This window comes from Amblyomma maculatum, chromosome 5 (genome assembly GCF_055883805.1).
Source record: "Amblyomma maculatum isolate TAMU_Amacu chromosome 5, ASM5588380v1, whole genome shotgun sequence".
In the NCBI taxonomy this organism is placed as follows: Eukaryota; Metazoa; Arthropoda; class Arachnida; order Ixodida; family Ixodidae; genus Amblyomma; species Amblyomma maculatum.
The window spans coordinates 91,650,218-91,670,267 of record NC_139348.1 but is presented as its reverse complement, the minus strand read 5'-3'; the positions used below and the strand labels follow the sequence as shown (position 1 = coordinate 91,670,267).

At 44.0% G+C, this 20,050-nt stretch overlaps 1 protein-coding gene across 1 annotated transcript; it reads right to left on the bottom strand.

Moving 5' to 3' along the window:
- Positions 1-1,495: 1,495 nt before the first annotated feature.
- Positions 1,496-19,720, bottom strand: LOC146188686 (uncharacterized). The gene is made up of 4 exons (XM_084603890.1): positions 19,581-19,720; positions 16,668-16,748; positions 11,819-11,849; positions 1,496-6,490 (listed from the first exon to the last, which is right to left on the bottom strand). Exons 1-4 carry the CDS (start codon positions 19,598-19,600, stop codon positions 6,293-6,295), a joined length of 330 nt encoding a protein of 109 aa, XP_084460016.1. The 5' UTR covers positions 19,601-19,720; the 3' UTR covers positions 1,496-6,292.
- Positions 19,721-20,050: the final 330 nt, after the last annotated feature.

Here is a 20,050-nt window from a genome sequence, read left to right as displayed (position 1 = left end):
ACAATTTCACGGGTCATCTGTGATGCCGTTATTCGGTACAGAGAAACCATGAACGCCCTGGAATAGATCGTGGAAGTGTGAAATCTCATTACCGAGGCGAAGTATTTTTAAAACATCGCGAAACGTATCGGGGTGCGAGTTGAGAGGGCGACCCATAGAAATACATGTAAACACAACTGACTGCAACATTTTGCTTGGTTCAGCAGCGTTGAACCCTTCTCATTTTTTGTTGAACGTCTTGTACGACGCCCCGACGTCATGTTGCATGACACGCTACATTCTCTTGCAAGTAATGCAAGTCTGACGACTTGCGGGACCGCTCACAGCACGATAAACTGACTGCGCACAGTTGCAGACGACCATGCACCACCCGCTGTCGCTAGCAGACGCTCCGGAGCTGGAGGCGGCCGCGGTGGGTATCGCCAGCTACGCTGTCGTCTGCTGCAACGCGCGAATCTCATTCGGTTCATATTGTCGTATGGTGTTTGACAACTGCTTTTTAAATGTAATATTGTCTAGGACGTATCACTGGAGCGACAGTATTATCAAGCTTATCTACCCTATGTGGCAGCATATCAGACTGTAAGCAAAACTGCGCGATTCGCTGCACCCAGCTTGCCATTTGGCAGTGTCTGGATTCATAACACAGGTTATTGGGGGATTTTAAAAGTAGACTGCCTCCGTAATGACGCACCATACTTTATAACACACTTCTTCAAAGTGCTGGTCAACGTTTAACGACCAGCCACCACTTCTGATGCTCTGTGAAATGAGAAAAATGTTCCGGTAAGTTGTGTTTACACGTATTTCTACGGGTCGCCCTCCCAACTCGCACCCCAACATATGTTTCGCTGTATTTTAAAAATACTTCGCCTCGGTAATGAGATTTCATATTTCGACGGTCTGTTCTAGGGTGTTCATAGTTGCGTTGTATTGAATAACGACATCACAGGTGCCCTGTGAAATGAGAAAACTGCTTTAGAATATTTAGATTCCATGTATTTCTATGGACGCTAACCCTATTTTGCACCCCAGTCGGCTGCGGCGCCGCGAGCGCCCCCTTTGTTTGTAAACACGTTGTTGGTCTATAAAAGCTAGACTTTGTTCAGAGGTGAGTGCAGGAGTTGTGCTGTATTATGGAGTTGCAAAGCGTGCATGATGTGTACCATTACGAACGATGAGCCAACATGCATTTTATGAATGTTCCATCCATGTTAGACTTATATTGTTGAAATGTTTACTGAACATTAAATCAAGTTCATATGTAACATTGCTGAAACATTAGAAAAAAGTATATTAACATCAAAATATTTGACTGAAACAGAGATGTAACACTGCTCTAATATCTGTGCTACCTGGGCTGTGCAGCGAGATATGGCCGGGCGCCGACCACTGTATCGGAGAAGGGGGGGGGGGGGGGAGGAAGTGAGAGATGACCGGAGGTTTTTATGTCACATGTATTTTTGAAAAAGCCAAACAATGCAGAAAATGTGGTTGGGCACACAAGCTCCCTTTATTTTACAATGACGGAAAAATGTTTGTACAATAGTTCATACAGGATGCACCATGTATTGCCTGTTTAAAAAAACTGGCACACAGTGCAAAAATCATACTCAACCATGATTACTAACAGTAACTGCTAGAGCTAAAGAAAGCCTCATTTCCTACTGTGACAAATTACGACTAGTGAACTCTCAGCTTGCTGCTAATGTGTAAAGAAAGAAAAGCTGGAATGGTACCATGCAGTGCCAAAATAAGCGATAAATAGAAGAAATTTTTATACTGTTTTTATCGTTAACATTCCTTGTATACCTTGCAGGTACCACACGAAGCACAGCGAATCATTTGCAGTCACTAGATACTTAAAAAGCACATTCTTTTCTGAATACTACTGATGCCACGGGGCATCTGAACACTGAAAAATGTTTCATAGTAGACGGCAAAAAAACAGTTATGCCATTCGTTTTGGGAGCTTTTGCATAATATTAATTTCTAAGAATTTGGTGTGGTGAAAAGTTTAAAAGCCATGCCATTTAATTATTATGAAGAGTATGTGAGCTTGCTTTAAAATGAACAAATACCTTTTTTTTTCATTCTTTTGGATCATGTTCCATAGGGCACTCTGATACAAGTAAAATATTACAAAACAATAAATATAGAAGTGTTCAAAGAAAAAAGCCTATAGTTCAGTGTGAACACTTTGTACAAATGCCTCCTCAAAGGTTACTTGAGGCATAAATTCGTAACTATGTACAGTTCCTAGAGTAAAAACAGTAAGTCCACAGTAGTACTCACCACACACATCGGAATGCGGCAAAGAAGGGCAACATATGGAAGATGTGGACACATATCTTGACAGGATGGAGCAGTGAGCATCCTTTCAGCAAAGGCCATCTTGCCAAAGGTGAACATGCATTCTTCTCCTTTGAGTGGTGGATGTGCAGACTATCACTGAAATAGTCTCTCACTGCTGACAGTACCGCTCATTTATACTGTTCACATTCCGAGCAGAAAATTGGCTGCAAAGGACCAGGCACTAGTCTATAAAAATGTAAGTGGTGCATAAACAAATCAGTGTGGGTAGAAATATGCATGCATGAAATATGATAAAACTAGGGCAACTCCTACCTATACATAGCTATTTATTTTGTAGTATGGCTGTACTTGATTCCATTGCTTGGATTTATGGTTAAACACATGCATTTCTTGTGCAATGTTCATGTTTTCACTGTCGTGCTTATGTTGCATTGCTTGGGCAAATTTTGATGGTGCCACATCTGCGAAAAGTACTTTGCGACGTCCGACAGTTAGGTGACTCTCTCCAATACTGGCTTGATGACCTACGATATGCTTGCCTATGCACGTAACAAACTGCTGATTTCTGATTCGCATAAAACACGGGCACAAAAAAAGAGTTCTTGGAGGACAGCATCGCTTGTGAGTCACCACAGGTATAACGTGCAGTGAAGCGAGCTTGACCAAAACAATGCCTCCCGTTGTATGATTTTCGAAAAGTTTGCTCATGAGAGGAGCAAGTTTAGACCACCTCACAGAACTGGACACCAAGGTGCTAGATGGATGCAGTTATACATAAACAGAACAAATACACAATAGAGTAGAACACAACCATAAGTTGACTGATGTGCAAGTTTTTTCTGTGAACAAAAAGAAAAAGAAACTGTCCGGCCTGAAGGCTTACGACAGCATGCTTTATGAAGGTGTTTGCAGGCCATAAAGTCGGGTGAAGTTTGAGCCAAAGTTACTGTACAGAGCCCCGCACTCATATACACAAGCATCATCCCATGCACTAAAAGCTGCATTTCAGCCGGTAGATACACTACGAGATGCTAAGAGACAAAGGAAGCATGCAAAGTTTGTTGCTGGGCGAGTTGGTTAATTTCAGAGAAAGAACGCTAGCAGACGACGGACGTGTGTGTGTCCTCCTCATCCTTGCCCGTCGTCTGCTAGCGTTCTTTCTCTGACAAAGCTTGCAAAGTGCCTAAAGTTGCATCTTCACAACTGTACACACACGCTGAGAAGCAGCGCTTCTGCAATGACACCTCAGAAGTCCGAGTTGCAACTCAGCAGTTAGCAGGTACACTAGACACACCTGGCTACGGTTGAGGAGTTAAGCTGCAGGTCTGCAGCGCCAGAAAAGAAAAAGCATGCCCAGATAACCCCTCAATGTGTGCAGTAGCTGACTGCTGCACCCAAAGCAAGGAATAGGCCTGAAACTCACGTGTTAGGCGAATTATGAGCAATGTCCACCTCAACTTGCAAACAAACCAACCTGGCACAATGTGCGGAGGGAAGCTTTAAAGATCCTAGGCAAAACTTCCTTCCAAAACAGTGTAGTGTGCTAGACAAGACAGTATCATACACAACAGCACTACTCGCCTTAGTAATTTGCAGAGCCTTAGCAAAGTGCTTTTCCTTCTGAAAACTGAACAGTCTAGTTCAGACACTCGGGGGATATAGAGCATGCAAATGGTTAGTCGCAAGTTTAGAAAATGGTGCTGGAAACAATGCTGTTACGATAATATGAATCCTGCCACATGTGGTCACATATGTGGAAGTGCTGGCTACAAAACCTATCACTTCCAAGAATCAGATTTCTATCCGATTCATGGCATTAGGAAGGAATCTGAAGAAAAGTAGTTTCAGGTAATTCACCGACAGAAATATTTACTCGCGGAACGTATGCAAGTATAGTTCAAGGAATAATTGCGATAATATGTATATGAATTGTGGAAGAGTAAGGAATGAAAGATCGACAACCACCTCTACCAGGGGAAATCAAATGAGGGTTGAGGGGCTGCCTCAGTCTGCAATCTAACGTTTCGACAAGGAGACGTCTTCGTCAGGGTAGCGTGCTAATCAATGGCAGGGTTTATAGATGCGTTTGCTTCTGAAGGACAAAAGGAGGAGAGGGAAGGTGCGTAGAGCAAGGAATGAGAATGTTTCCTTGGAAAGGGCTTTGTCTGACCCGAGAACCATTGGTTGCATGACCCGTGGTAAGAGTTCAGAGTGTGTCGTAATGCATTGTCAGGGTGTCTAGCAACCCACTATATTCAAAATCCCAGAATTTTCCAGGTTTTATCTGATTATTTCAGTTCAAATTCCCTGACGATGGAAGAGGCTCAAAAATGTAGCTGCTGATAATAATGAGCATAGACTAGTAATTCATATGAAAAAGCTATTTCTTAATCACATTCTGCAATTTACAATAGTGAAAAGGCTCTCATTAGTGTTAATTGCCATTAAGAGCGTCAAATGTTTATTGAAAATTAAAAGAGCGCTGATGCCAGCCTTAGAGCACACGAGCCACCCGCCCCGCAAGCAGCCAAGCCAATCCAATCACAGCCCGCCGATCGCTTTCGCGCTGGTCACTGCTGGTGCGGTTATTCCCGCCTTTTGTTACGTACTACTCTCACTCAGCGCTTTCATATATTTTATTGAGTACCCACCTCATGTGCGTATTGTTTATTGTGGCAGCTCAGCCATGCGCTGGTATCCTAGTAGTCGCGGCGAGACAGCACATACACACAAAAAAAAAATGAAGTGCATGATTAACATACTTGCTGTGTGCCAGCTTAAAATGAAAAAGCACTGCTGAATATATTTTTCTCTTTTCCCTGACTTGGAGAAGCCCCTGACAATTCCCGGTTGCTAGACACCCTGATTGTGACATCCGATGCAACTCTGCCACAACATCTTTCATCACAGCAAATAATCACTTCTTCACAGACTTCAAACATTGTTTGCTGACATTTCTGTGCACTGATACAAGAGGCATCACCCAATACTGACAGCCACGGTTATAGTACCTGTTGAAGTTCTTGTAGAGTTCTTGGACTGCCATAGCGTTGCAGTGTTCCATGGCACATAGATACGTAGCTTAGCGGCACTTCATCTTGCGCGAGGTCCACTTTGCGTATTCCACCACAGTCTTGCAGCACAACATTTGGTGAACATCGCGTGCATGACAACACATATCAGAAGACAAGGCAGCATTTCTGCACCGGCTTATCACTAGCTTATCACGATAACCACACATAATCTAGCGGAGCACTCCTGGCTGAAGAAGCCACGGCATATTACACACTATACTTGCAAATTACTGGCCGTAATCACAAAATGCCTTACGGCTCAACTGCACTAATGTAAAGTCGATACATCCACACTTGGCCCAAGCATGGTAGCTTCAGCACCAAAATTCCACCTTGTCCTTACAAGCAGCGCATAAAAGTAGATAAAGCGCGACACAACAGTGAGAATCTATCGCTACTACAGCGCAACATGAGCTATGGCGAGCCTTACAACCACTTTTGCTCCCGTAAGTAATATCACGTGGTAGACTAGTTGCAAAGTACAACCGTCTCGATGGCCGTGAGAAGAAAACACCTGAGAGTAGCGGGAGATTGATGGCAGACACAGAGTCCACTAGTGGCCGGCCTTCGAAACGTGGCAAGCGTCACGGCACTTGGAAGGTGTTGTGCCTAACATGCATATACAATTTGACTTCTTGGTCTAGAGCAACCTGTTTCTCTCGTCACAGCTATGATAAAGGCTCTTTTGACATTTGCCGCCGCTGTGACAAGAACGACAAAGATGCAACAAGGTAGCGACTTATACATGCAACCAGGTCTCTTCCATGTTGCAACACAGCTAATTTCTGCTTATGTCCTTCGGTCAAGCACAGTTTGTTTGCCACAACACAACGGCTGTCGTTTCAGCCGTGAGGAAAGAGGCTTACGTCGAGCATTACATGTCCAGGAAGCTATGGTCATTGTCACAGTTGGCTTGGTCCTGGACAGTGCTCCGATATGTGCCTAGAGGTGCTCAGCATCCGCTGCTGCCTCTGTAGATGTGCCTCGTACAGAAGCCGGTTGATGACACCGTAGTGTGAGTTTTCGATGCCGTTGGCGACTACCACGGGCCCTAGTGAAGGAGGAGCACGGTCAGGGCAGGACCCAGCTGACGAGCTTGTCTGTTCAGAAGTAACGAAGAGCAAAAGAGGGGGGGGGGGGGGGGGGGGAATCGGCAATTTACGAGGCCTACAAATATGTACTATCGGCGTAAAATGAAAAGCGAACAGCGGAGCGCTAATTGTGGACCCATTATGACTGTCATGACCTTGTAACAAATATTTATTATACCTGCTGTAATAGTGTCACAAATATTGGGAGCACTTCTCCAAGCTTTAAAATTTTCGACTACTGGTGCACAATGAAATGCAAATGGTTTAGTTTGGTTCACGGGGTTTAATGTCCCAAACCGACAAATAATGCTAGGAGCGATGCTGTAATGAAGAGGCCCAGTAATTTCGACCGCCTAAGGCTCTTAATGTGCCCCGATAGTGTGCAGTACTCGGATGTCTTGCATTTCATTTTCATTGAAATGAGTGCTCCCAACAGAAAGGCCTATGTTGTTTAATCAATTATTTTCGTCATTAATTTTACATTATGACAATTCTGGAGTGCAGCCGAAAAATGTGCAGCCCAGCCCATTTCCACAGATCACCCTTAGCATAACGACACAAACTTGGAATATGTACCTTGATGACATCTCATTGTTCTGCTGCTGTAGTCCCATACCCCTGTATACAAAAAGCTACTCACGGAAGGTAGGCTATCTTACGATTTGAACACTGCAAATGTAGTAACTATTCTTAAACATGAATCAATATTGAGAAAGTTTCAGAGTACAGGCCAATTTCGCTCACACCTGTTTGTTGTAAGATCTTTGAAAATACATTTTCTTTTTTTGCATTAATGAAACAAGTCACTTTATAGATTTCTCAAAAAAACCCCCAACATGAGTTTAAAAAGGGGTTCTTTCGTATAATGCAGCTGATTGAATTCTATCATGATATGAGCAACTTCTGAACTTGATTGAAACGGTCAAGTTGATTGCATTTCACTGGATTTCAGGAAAGTTTGTATGTTTAACGTCCCAAGGCAACTCTGGTTATAAATAATATAGATACTAAAGAGGTCAGATGGATTGAGGACTATTTGCAACCAGGAAACAAAAGGTAGTTATCAATGACATCATTCTGCTCTGGTGTCTGCTATGTCGGGAGTGTCTCAAGGTTTTGTCTTGGGGCAAACTTTTGTTATTAATCCATATTCGGCTGTTTTCTGACAATGCGCAGTGTAATCTAAAGTGTCTGGGGAAACAGATTACACAAAAGTTTGTTAATGATGGTGTTTGAACTATGATGCTCTGATAACTAGATGTCCTTGAAAGTGAATAAATAAAATGTGTATATGCACCCCTCTCACGGAACTAGCAAAAGCACAGAGGGTTCTGAAAAGAAAATGTACAGGTAAATATTTGGAATGGAAAGCTGGGCGAGTTGGTATACGTTCATTTTGGGTGAATAAACCGCGCGAAGGGACATAAGACAAGAAGAAGAAACAACACGGACGAGCGCTGACTCGCAACTATCTTTTATTCAGAAAAAAAAAAAAACAAAAAAAACACATTTATAGTTTAAAAAAGTCACGTGACCTGACGTCGCCCGCAAGCATGCCCTGAGTACAACAGTCTACAACATGTGTCAATAATAACATCGTCACAACTCGATTTCAGAGCATCGTGACCAACCAAAAAAACACCCGACAGGCCAAAACAAAAAACATAAGCACTAAATTACATCACGTGTTGTCAAGAAACAATATCTCTTTATTTACTAACAATAAGGAAGGCTGGCTGACACATTCACCCTGTCTTTTCCGAATACTCTGGGCATCCGCGCGGGCGACATCAGGTCACGTGACTTTTTAAAACTATAAATGTCTGCTTTTTCTGAATAAAAGATAGTTGCGAGTCAGCGCTCATCCGTGTGGCTTCTTTTTCTTGTTTTACATCCCTTCGTGCTGCTTATTCATTCAAAATAAATATTTGGGCATGCTTTCTTTGGATGATGGATCCTGGAGGAGCACAGGTTGAAAAAGACAGTCTACTGTCCCAGATGAGTATAAAAATTTTGGCAATTTATGGTCGATCTCTCCAATTGAAGGCAGCAAAAAGGTCAGAACTGCTGGTTTAAGCAGGAATTCGTATTTTAAATTGGTCTAGAAAGGATGACAGCATCATACTGTGCCCTCTTATGCTATCTAGTGCATGGTAACCCCTGAAGCATCCGGAGTGAATATATTAGGTTTTTTGATTAAGCAGCAGTGTCATCAGAGAGTTATTTTTGTTCACATGAACTTAAGGCAGTCCTCCTTTCAGCCTTCAATAAATTAGAGCCAAGAAGACTAAAAGCAGCTGCAGATGCGGGGCCGAGGGGAAGTAAACACAGGGCGATGTATGCAAATTGTACCACCTTGGCCTACACCTATAGCCTCCTAAATCAGAGACAGTTTGTAGGGCTCGTGGCGCGCCGCACATTCGAAGGCCGCGCCACTTCCCAATGCTCCCTGCGCGCTGCCCGTTTCCCTCTCCCCGCTCGTTCGGGAAAAACCGGTCCCGCACGAGGGGGCTATAAAAGAAGGCACGCGCCGCTGTCTCGCTCTCTTCGCTCCTGCTCTTCGTTCCTGCTTCGCTCCTGCTTCGCGCCTGGCGCTTCTCCACGGAAGATGACCCGCAGGCTGCAGCCCCCCGGACGACGACCTAGCACCGCCTTCGACGACCGCTGTGAGATTAAAGATGTTTGTTACACGGCCCGCTGTGTATTTGTCGTGCGCATCCCTCGGGTAGAGGAATTGCCCACAAGTTTTACAAGTGGTTAAGATTCCAGACTACTGCCGGGTTTGATTCCAATTTCTGGCGGCTGCGTTTTGATGGAGGCGGAATGGAGAGACGTCCGTGTGCGGTGTAATGTCAGCGCACATTAAAGATCCCCAGGTGGTCGAAATTACTCCGAAGCCTTTCACTATGGTTCCTCTTTCTCTCTTTCCACTTTTACTCCAACCTTTTTCCCTTAACGGCGTGGTTCAGGCGTCTACAGAAACAAGTGTGACAAATACTCTGCCTTTCCCTTCTTGTGAACAAGTTATTATCATCTTAAAATGCTTTCAAAAAAGATATTGCACAACTGAAGACACCGTCATAGTGTAGTAGCGCAAACAGTTGTTTGTAACCTGTGAAAGATGTCACTTTTATTTGGTTCATTGATTTGCTTCATGTTACTAAAAACGATACTTTGAGCAAAACCTGTGACTGCATGCCACTTTGATGGTGCTGGTGTCGTGGCAGTAGTCATGTTCATACTAATACTACATAATCATGTTCGCAACGTCAGGGCTTGCAGAACCACATACGATTGAGAAAGTCGGACTACCATATGAAAAAAATAAATCATATGAAAAATAAATAAAAATAAAAATAAAACAGCGCATTATTAATCCATTTGAAGACAAACTTTTTATGGACGCAAGAAAATAATTGCAGAAAAAAATCAATACGCTGTCCTTTCAATAGTATAATTAGAAGCCATGGCCAATGTTGTAGTTTTTTTTTACAAGGCAATCAAAGGAATGCTAGAAAGAAAGCCAGCCGATTGTCCCTATAATAGTACAATAGAAACCATGTCGTAGGTTTTTACAACGTAATCTGAAATATGCAAGCCCATTATAGAGGCCGTATATTTTGCTCACGTCAGGACAATCCTTGAGTATGTCTGCCCTGTGTGAATTTTGGTTCACCGTACTCACAGCGGTGCACTCGAGAGCTCCTCCGTGTTAAAGGAAGAACTTGGCTGGGTGCCGCTTTCTGAACATTACCAAAATATATACCGCTGAAAATTTTAAAATTCTACCATAATCAAATGGAAATCTCTGTGTCTTCGTATTTTCGCCCACCTCCTAACCTATCTTTCCGAAAAGACTACTGCTGCAGAAGTTTGATCTTACACCTATGGACTAATATCTTTAAAAAATTCTTCTCTTTTGTTCGGTCCATTGAAGACTGATGTGGTTTGCCTGCAGGTGTGGTGTGATGAAACTCTGTGAACGCATTTTACAAAGCTGTTCACCCCCTGCTATAAAAACGCCCAAGTGCTACAGGTTCATTCTGAATAAATAATGAATAAAGGATAAAATAGCACGTCATCACAGCCTAACACTGCCTAGTGATTGGGCTTTGCCCAATTAATAGAACTCAAAGTGGACAGTTTCTGATCAAGGTTGGTATCAAATTTTGCTTCTACGAGTGTTGAAAAGAAAAACACCTTTCTAGCTACAGGGTTTTCTAGTGTTTCGGGAGGCTAGAAAAGAGAACTGTAATTTCTCTTTTTAATGTGACATGGCTTGGTTTCAGTGGAGCTTTATATGTCAGGTGCTCGACTAGGTGATCGCGTAATACCCTTAAAGGCGAAGCTTAAGTGTTCCCCTTATTTATTTTTTTTTTGGTGTGTGTACGTTGTGTCTCCACTAAACACCAGAGAGACAGGGAAGTGTCTTCTGGGGCCGAATCCACGAAAGAGTTCGCTTTGGAACGCATTCGCTTTGCCATGACGTCAATTTGACGTAGGCATCGGGGGGAAGGGGGGGGGGGATGAACGCTGAAGGAAGTAAACAGCCAATCAGCTTTGCTGGGCGGTCCCATCTCTGTTGCTTTGCCTTGGTGCGGGCCTTCTCCTCAGGAGTCGAAGGCAACGACACCCTGTTTTTCTCCGTGCCAGCAAGCACGACTGCCTGAGCGACGGCCAAAATCGTCCGGCTCACCGACGACTGCGAAAGCCGTATAGTTGCCTCACTGCCGCCTGCCGCCTGGAAGCCTTCGGTAGCGAAGAACCGCAGTGCGCAGAGTACTTTCCGCTCTGTTGTGAGTGCGCCTTTCCTCGTTGAGCCAAGGTGGGGTTTTAGCTCCTTGCATAGCCGGCATACAAGCCCCTTCGACAGTCTGAAGTGCCTTCGGAAGGCATTGTCAGGCATGTCGAAAGGATCGTCATGTGTGCGCGACCGCCGAAGCTGCCGATCACATTCGCTGAGCACTGCGAACAACTGCGAGGCGACGGGGGGGGGGGGGGGGGCACGTACGGCATGATTCTCGCGCTGAAGCGAACGCCACTTACAGAGTCCACACACAGCGACCGAACACGTTCGCTTTCATTTGATTGACAAGTCTCGTGACGTCAACGAAGTTCGTGGTCCCGCCTTCGTGAAATGATGTCACCGTCAGCGGTGGCGACACGCGGCCAATGGAGCGAGGCGGCGAGAGAGAAAGCGAACACATTCCAAAGCGAACTCTTTCGTGGATTCGGCCCCTGCTTTCAGACCAATATGCTGCATATTCCCATTCATACGGAAACTCACGGTATCCACTGAAACACCAGCACTAGGAATGAAAACCACCAACAACTTACATCCTCGTCCACAGTGTCACTGGAGCTGGCTCTGTTTGGGAAGCAAATGAAAGAAAAAGGCAGCGTTAACACCACTCAATACACACTACTGAAAGATAAAAATGTAGAGCATGAAGGGATGCTACAACAAAGAGCCCATGGTCTGTGCCCCAGCCACATGCACCGTGTGCTCTGACCTGTGCATTCATGATCATCTCGATTCCATGAGGGATCAAGCTGCCCAAATATTTCAGATATTTAATTTCCTTGATTAGTTCACAGATTGTTTAGCAGGCCAGCAGTTAAATTAGCTTTGTGAGAATAATCATAGCATGGCTAAAAAAAAAAGAAATGAATGATGTCATGACAGAGACAACCTTTTCACTTACTGTGCTATCGTTTTTTATGCATTTTTGACCCACTAGTCGGGATATACAGGCAAAATATTTTGACTACTACAGTAAAGGTAATAAAGAATATGTCGGGCATATTTTAAAAGCTATGAGGAAGTCGCTGCTTCCTAGAAAAAAGTCTAAAAAATGCCACAAGTCTCAAAGGCTATTTTGAATAATATGTTTTGTAGCAAGAGCTACATTGGCCACAGTCTGGTTATTTTACCTTGCCTGTCTGAAGAATGAAGAAAGAAGAAGAAAAATAAAGTAAAAAGAAAGACGGCAGATAACTCGCTAGTTGGTAGAAGCGAACGAACACGAGTTGCTAGGACAGAAGGTTCGTTCGAACGCTGAGACGGCGGTGTGCCCCGGAGTTGACATAGAGATGATTTCATACCACTAGAACTCTTCTAAACTCGAATGAGAATGGTCAACGACAAGCGGCAAGGGGTGCTCATACATGAAGTGAGTCCCCTATGGCATAAATAAAGCTGAAACCATAGAGTAAACTATTACGTACAAAAGCCATGTCTTTACTTTCAAGCCGAACTTAAGCATAGCCATGCAAATAGCTCTCGCGTAACTCCAGGTTTAACCACACAACCTAAACCACAGCTAATTTTTTTTTCTCTGTGACTTTTAAATATATGTGCCCTGTGACAACAGGGCATATCTACTTCAAAATCACAGAAAAGGAAAGCAATCAGATGCTAAACAAGTTTACGACTATTTCTTGACAAATATAAAAGGGAAGCACTTGAAACACTGGCCCAAATATGGCACGTTTGAACGCAAAATTCTTTTTTCAAAAATCGAAGCAGAAAGGAAAACCATTCCTAATTTTTCCTAACATTTCAGAAACAAGTCTCTAGGAAGAGGTAAAAAATGAAGCTGAAAGGATCTCTTGCACTTATTGTTTCCGACAATGTTATGAACACTGAAACCTGTAAAGCTATCCTAATGTTTGTGCCCAGATGACTTCGTCAAGGCATTATCCTTGCCACTATCATGTGGCAAGACCTACATCGGCCAAACTGGCCAATCTATCAATAAAACACCAATGAAGCACTGCAATGATCTTCAAGGATCATAGTTCCGAAACCTGCCACTGCACTGTCACAAATGCGACAGCAATGGAAAATGTTCCCCTGTTTTTGAACAAACGACCATTCTGAAAAGATGCCACAGTAGGCTAGACACGCGAAATAGTGAAATCTGTAGCTTCTCAAGCATCTACAAGTGCCTGAATGAAGGCGCAAAAGCAGCAAACACACTATCCACTACTCAAGATGTTGCCCATATTCTAAGACTTAGCCCTTTACCACAAAGAGGTAGCATACCGTATACACGTGTGTAATGGCCGCACCCCAAACTTTAGGAAGAAAATTGGGAAAAAAAACTTTTAAAAAATTTCCAGAGTAAAAGCCGCACCATGAGTTTCAGGAAGTTGGGCAGTGCCGTCTACTGTGCGGTGCAAGAAATACGGAACGTTTTGTGGTTACTGCTGCCAGGTGGGGCCCAAAAATCAAGTGAAAGCCAAAATGAAGCATAAGGTTAGAAGTAGAATTGCCAATAAGAATTAAGAACAAAATATTTGAGGAAAAAAAAAGTCGAGCACGGGGGCAGCGGCCACCACCTCCGTTACAAAGGGTGAGACCAGCAAATCCAATCCAATCCAAGTCTGTTCGCTCCTCCGTTTTACAGCCATTTTCTCGATCGCCCGAAGCATATCACGTGCGATCTCTAAATTGGAATGCATTGCTGCCCTGATTTGTTCTGCGCTCGTGAGCTGAAGATTTTCTTTTTCCTTGATGGGAAAATGTTAGTTATATTGCTCACTTTAGGCTGAAAGTGATTCACTACGCGAAAGAAGATTTACTATGCGATGCCCAACTGAAACGGGCATCGCTTGTGGCCGTTTGCCACTGGATACTCGAAGCGCGGGCCACGGTTTCGTCCGAGACTGTGGAAACAAGGTGACAGGGATATCAAACAGGCTGGACGGTACGGAGGACGACCTCATCTAGGACAAGGACGAGCCTGAAGTCCCGATGAGTTTGGAGGAGGAGGAGGAGGAGGACAAGGAGTGATATTTTGGACACGGGACGAGCCTGAAATCCCGACGAGTTTAGCGGAGGAGGACGAGGAGTTTTTTGACAATAATAAAGGCAGGCACCACTGCAAATAATTTTTTTCGCTGTCTTTTTTCTCATGTAATCGCCGCACCCTCTGATTTTCACCCCAATCTCGGAAAAAAAAAGTGCAGCCATTACACGCGTGTATATGGTATTTGACTATACAGTAAACCCTCGTTAACTTGAAGTTGTAAAATCCGGGAAAAATTTTGAGATAAGCGGAGTTTCGAGTTACACGAAATGCCAAAAATTTCTAGCGACAATCCCAGGCGATGAGCCGCACAATGTCGCCGCCAATGCCTGTCGTTGTCGCTGGTGCACACCGCACAGAGTGATGGAACTCTGCGACAGAGGCACGTTTACAGCATTGCTTTGTTACCGCCGCCTCGTCGTTTGGTCAGGGGGAGTGCACTTACGCTATATCCCGTTTCTAACACTAAACAGCATGACACGGTAAAATAGTGAATTTTTTTTGTAACGCATTGCAGGTAAAAAAAAAATGTCACAGCTCAGCAGTGCGCTACTACACTGCGATGCAAGCAGCGACTTCCTCTAGCTCCTTTCGAAAATTAACAATATCTAGCCACACTAGCCTTTTTTTTATTTTCCTTTAGTACCCTACCAAGCTTTTACTGAATTGTCTCGATGCGCTCATATATGCATGGATTAGACGAAATGAGCGTCTGCAAGTTCTTCACTCAAATTGAACATGAAAAACCAACTTCGCTCGCGCAAAAATCAACAACAACAAAAGTATGGAAATTGAGTGGCTTCAAACCTTCTGCGATTGGCTGCCTAGCGAGCTGCTTCTGGGTGATACGCAGAATTTAGAACCTGAGCGTGACAGCGACGAGCAAAAATGCTTTGGCGGCCTTCGGCCCGTCACGTTCGTCGACACACTACTGCACAAAGGGAGCTTTTGTAATAAACGGAAAAGAATTCTCAGGAAAAATTTAACTTTAGAAGTTTTGAAGGAGGAACTTGGTAATGCTTGCCCGCTTCACATTGGCATTCGGCCCAACAAAAGCGTCCTCGAGCTGGTAAACGCGTCGCATAAGCCGTTGGTCGCCGCCGCTGCATTCAACTTTGTTGCGGACACCACATACACAACATAAATCAGTCAACGCTTCGTGCACATGGAGCGACGAAACAGAACCACACAATCACTAAATCGCTCTTGCCAGTATGCACGTGCGGAGGGCAGCTGGCCGAATCATGCCCAGTAATACTCATCAGACCCCGCGTGCGATCGGCGTTCACGTGACTGCTCCCAAGGTGAAAAACGGCTACGTCCGCGGGAATTTCGTATTCGCTCTTCGAACGTGACTGCGTTCGGCACTTAGTATAAGAACAAAGCGCTCGCTCGGAGCCCCTATCACCTTTCGGTAATGACCTTTGCCTTCGGTCTTTCCGGTCAAAATTTCGAAATATCCGCATTACGCCCAAAAGATGCTTCGAGATAAACGGGAGCTAATACATAGCACCTTTGGAAGGTGAAAGCGCGGCGTGGAAAATTTTCAACTTAACCGATTTTTCGAGATATGCAAGTTCGTGTTAATGAAGGTTTACTGTACTATTAAGAACCAATGGCAACTTGCAACGTAAGCAGGATGCGGCCGCACTGCCATTTGTTGGTGCGGATAACAACTTGAGGTGCCACCCTTATGGATGCATATAAATGACAGTTTTCAGTTTAATTTTCTGAAAGTACTGTGCATGAAAAAGCTGCCTCTGCTACAACACTGTTTATCATTTTTTTGTTAAACATTAGCTCTCCCACCAAACTAATTTTACTATTGGCCTAGAGAGTAATGTGTGCGCAATATATAAAAGAATCAGGAAAATTATGAATCTTAAATACTTAGGCGGTTTGGTATCTTGTGGAAACACCCCACTACCTTTAGTGCTATAAAGCTTCAGCATGACAGCTGCTAGTCACCCAACTATACGAGTGGTACTAGTTAGTAGTGGCATGCAGAATTCTAAAATCACACATGCGCCTTGATACACAGAAGCGGAATGCTTTTGACACCTAGGAGTCTCTAACATGTGCTTACTTCATGCTTTGCCCTTGATGGCTGTTTGGTTTACTTTAGCTTATGGGGTCCCAGAGAGACGCCATAGTGCAGGGCTCCGGAAATTTCAACCGCCTGGGGTTCTGTATTATGCACTGACATCGCACAGCACACAGGTGCCATGCTTTTCACCTCCATTGAAAAGCGGCCGCTGCGGCCAGGGTTCAATCTCGTATCCTTGGGCACAGTAGTCGAGTGCCCTAACCACTGCACCACTGCGGTGGGGACACTTGAGAATGTGAATGAGGGCGTGGTGAAAGATGCATACTGTATCCTGAGGTTGTTGATCTTCTTGGAGATCGGCATAAACTCGCAGCCCTCGTCATCGCAGGAGCGTTGACGCTTCCGACTGGAAGACAGGAAGTTACAAGAGGAAGGTCAGTGACTGAAGACTACACAAAACACTTCAAAGACATCGACACCATGCCTGCTCAGTAATCCTGCTCGCTTTGGAAGTGACACACCTCACATCAACCCACACTCTTTAGAATGAAAAAGGACAACCACTCTTAACTAATTAGCATTGAAAGTCGCATTGACCATCTACGTGCGTAGCCATGAAGAAGAGTCTATGGAACCGTGGTTCAAGGAAAATAAGGTTAGTTCTGTGGCACTGCACAAAACATGTTAATGAAAAGTAACGCATCACGAAGGGACATACAAGCTCCATCCACTCAAACAGGCCTTGCTGAATGAGAAGCAAGGTGATGCAGAAAGAAATTTTTCTGTTTTTACTAGAATCAGCATGTCGCAATCCTTTGTCCATTATTGTAGAATGAGCTTGACTAAAGGGAAGTAAGTGCTTGTCATGTTAAATTAGCTGCATTAAGGCAGGCAGTGAAGATGTGCAACCTTCCACTCATCACGCGCAGAGTTGTTTTGTCAAGCGAGCAAGAAAAGAAGCCAGCACAATATATTTCTGCAAATTGTAACACACGAGCACATGATGGTACTACAAGAGCACTGAAAATCCGCTATCACATCCTCTATGCTCTGTTCTCAAAGAGCTTGATTGGCAACTATCACTCGTCTCCAGAAGTGAAGCAGAGAAATCAGCATTTATTAACTTGTTGAACTAAATATTCACAAGTGCCGCAGGAATGATGACAACTTTCAAGGGCTAGTCGTCTTTTACCACTTTCATGTTACACACAGTGCAAAATGCTTTGCGAGCACTTTAAATCCTCAGTTGTGGTAAAATTCAGCCAAATGTTGGTTCCTTCTTTTTTGGTTCTTTTCAGAGTTAAGGAGACAATGATGTCTAAACAATGGCAGCTCCCCAACTCAAGTTTCTACAAGTACTATGCCTCAACATGTCAAGGCAAGATGTGTTGCAGAGCAAAACGTTTGCAAATGCAAAACATATTCTAGTTGGATATTATTTTTGTGTTGAAGGAAGAATACACAAAACTCTGAATGTATCATGTGAATCAGGCTAGCTGCACTGTCTACCCCATTGCTCTCTCACTTCAGCTCTGTGGGCTCTTTCTTGAATTACAGCTTGAAATATTCATAACTGGAGCAATAAATGAAGTACAGAAAGTCCCTTCCTTGCCTGTTTGTCAATGTGTTTTCTTACTCCATTAGCACAGCGGCAGGTCAATGCAACCTTTCTTGAATAAGTGACACAAAACACTAATGAAAGAAAGTTAAAAATTAAAATTAAATGAAGTTAGTTTAAGGTTAATTAACTAAAGAAAAATGGTTATTTGACAGTGAAACATTTAGTATAAGGATTCATCAAACTGAGTGTATTCCTCTTATGAAACTGCAACTAAGTCAACTAAGCTTACACTTTCGAAGGCTCTTTCATCAAATTAATTCATTAACCTATTGCTGAAAGGTGAATTCATTTCAAACCCAGCTTACTTATCAGGTTGCATCATCACACATAAAAGTTCATACCCCACTCTGACATACTAATCTTCAACTCTTTCTTGCCCAAAACACCATGGAACTACTTGTCCCCTTAAATAGCCTGCATAGAAGCTCCCATGAGATTCAAAGACACAATAAATAATTTCGTGTGTGCGTATCCCAACCACTTCCTTTTCTATGTGCCATACCTTGGACCACACTGCCATACTTGGACCACATTGGACTGTACTCCCACTGAATGTGTGTGCTCCTTCACTTCTCCTCCTTAATCCCCTTAACTTATTTTGCACCTTCAGAGTGTGTTTGCTTTCAACCCCTGTACCCACCCTTTCTGTAATGCCTCAATGCCCTGAAGGTGAATAAACTATAAATAAAATAGATTTACTCTAGAATGCACAGTTTAATTGCTTCCAGAAAATTGTGATGTCATAGAAAGAGGCCGGTAAAAGTGACGCGCAACTGTGAGCGCATAGCAACCGTAAGGTGAAAACGTATTTCACTTTTCACAGTGCTGTCTACGAATAGACGCGGCCAGTTCTCTTAATAACGTGTGCGAAAGCAGCGTCCGCGGTCTGGAAGTACTACATACACCCTATAAAGTGTTTCCCGACCGCCTGCGTAGCATGTTTTTCTAGTTTTCACGAATGCAGGCAGTCACTGCAAGGGATGCGTCACACAGGCATCTCTCGCCGATCTTTGCTCACGACACGCTGAAGCCCTCCAATACGTCCAAGTAAAGGAAACAATAAGAAGCAAATATGAACGCCGTGCTGCTCTCAAAGTTGTAGCCAGCGCAGAAACTAGGCTAGCCAAATCGGCCAAATTCCGATGTTCGGCGTTTGTTACGGGCCAGATATGTGGAAATATCGCGCCAGGACGAGGCGCCCGTTTTTAACGCGTGTCAGTTTACGCTACCGCCATCAGAGTCCTTTACCAGCTAGGGTCACGACATTGCCAGACAACTGTCAGCTGCTACGAACACCGCTCAGCGTTTTCGAAGCTCAGGTGATAGTTTTTTTTGTTTGTTTGTTACGTGGCGACGTAGTATATTTAGCAAGGGGGGAAAAATCATGAAAAACGAAGCGCCAGCTTCACAGGAGGACTTAATCGCTGACTGCTGTCTGTGTCGCCCCGACCGAGCGACATTTTCGATACAAGCGTCGTCGGAAAGACTGCACGCTGGCACAAGTTCTGCAGCGTGATGCACTACCGACAAATCTACGGGCATTCGCACACCAACTCCTGTACGGCGTTATTTGTACAGATACCGGCACGATTGCAGCGCAGTGCCTGAGTCACTTACGAGCCGTCCGTTAGCGTCATGTCGACCCGCGGTGCGACGGCGACTAGACGCCAAGACAAGGACGGCACGGTGGAATTTGATCGGCGAGGACAACTCCCACCACTTCGAAACTAATCGAGATCCGCCATATTGAAGTACGGGCGGGAACGCTCGCGAAGCCTGGCGGATTTTATCGCCGTCATAAAACCTCGTTAAATGTGAATTCGTTAAGAATATATTTCGGATACAAGATTTAATTCTATTTAAAATTACCTCTGCATACAATATTTTGGTTTTATGACTACAAAAAATTTTTGAGAAATTGATTAATTTGTAAACATTAAGTAAACAACCAGTGTAACGTTGCCAAGACCCTGTAAAAAAGAAATATGAGAGCTCGCATGGCTCGCAGCTCGCACTTGACTCTCAGTTCAGTCATAAGTCCATTGGTAAATTGCAGGCTGTAGGTAGGTTTCAAAGCTTCAGACAGG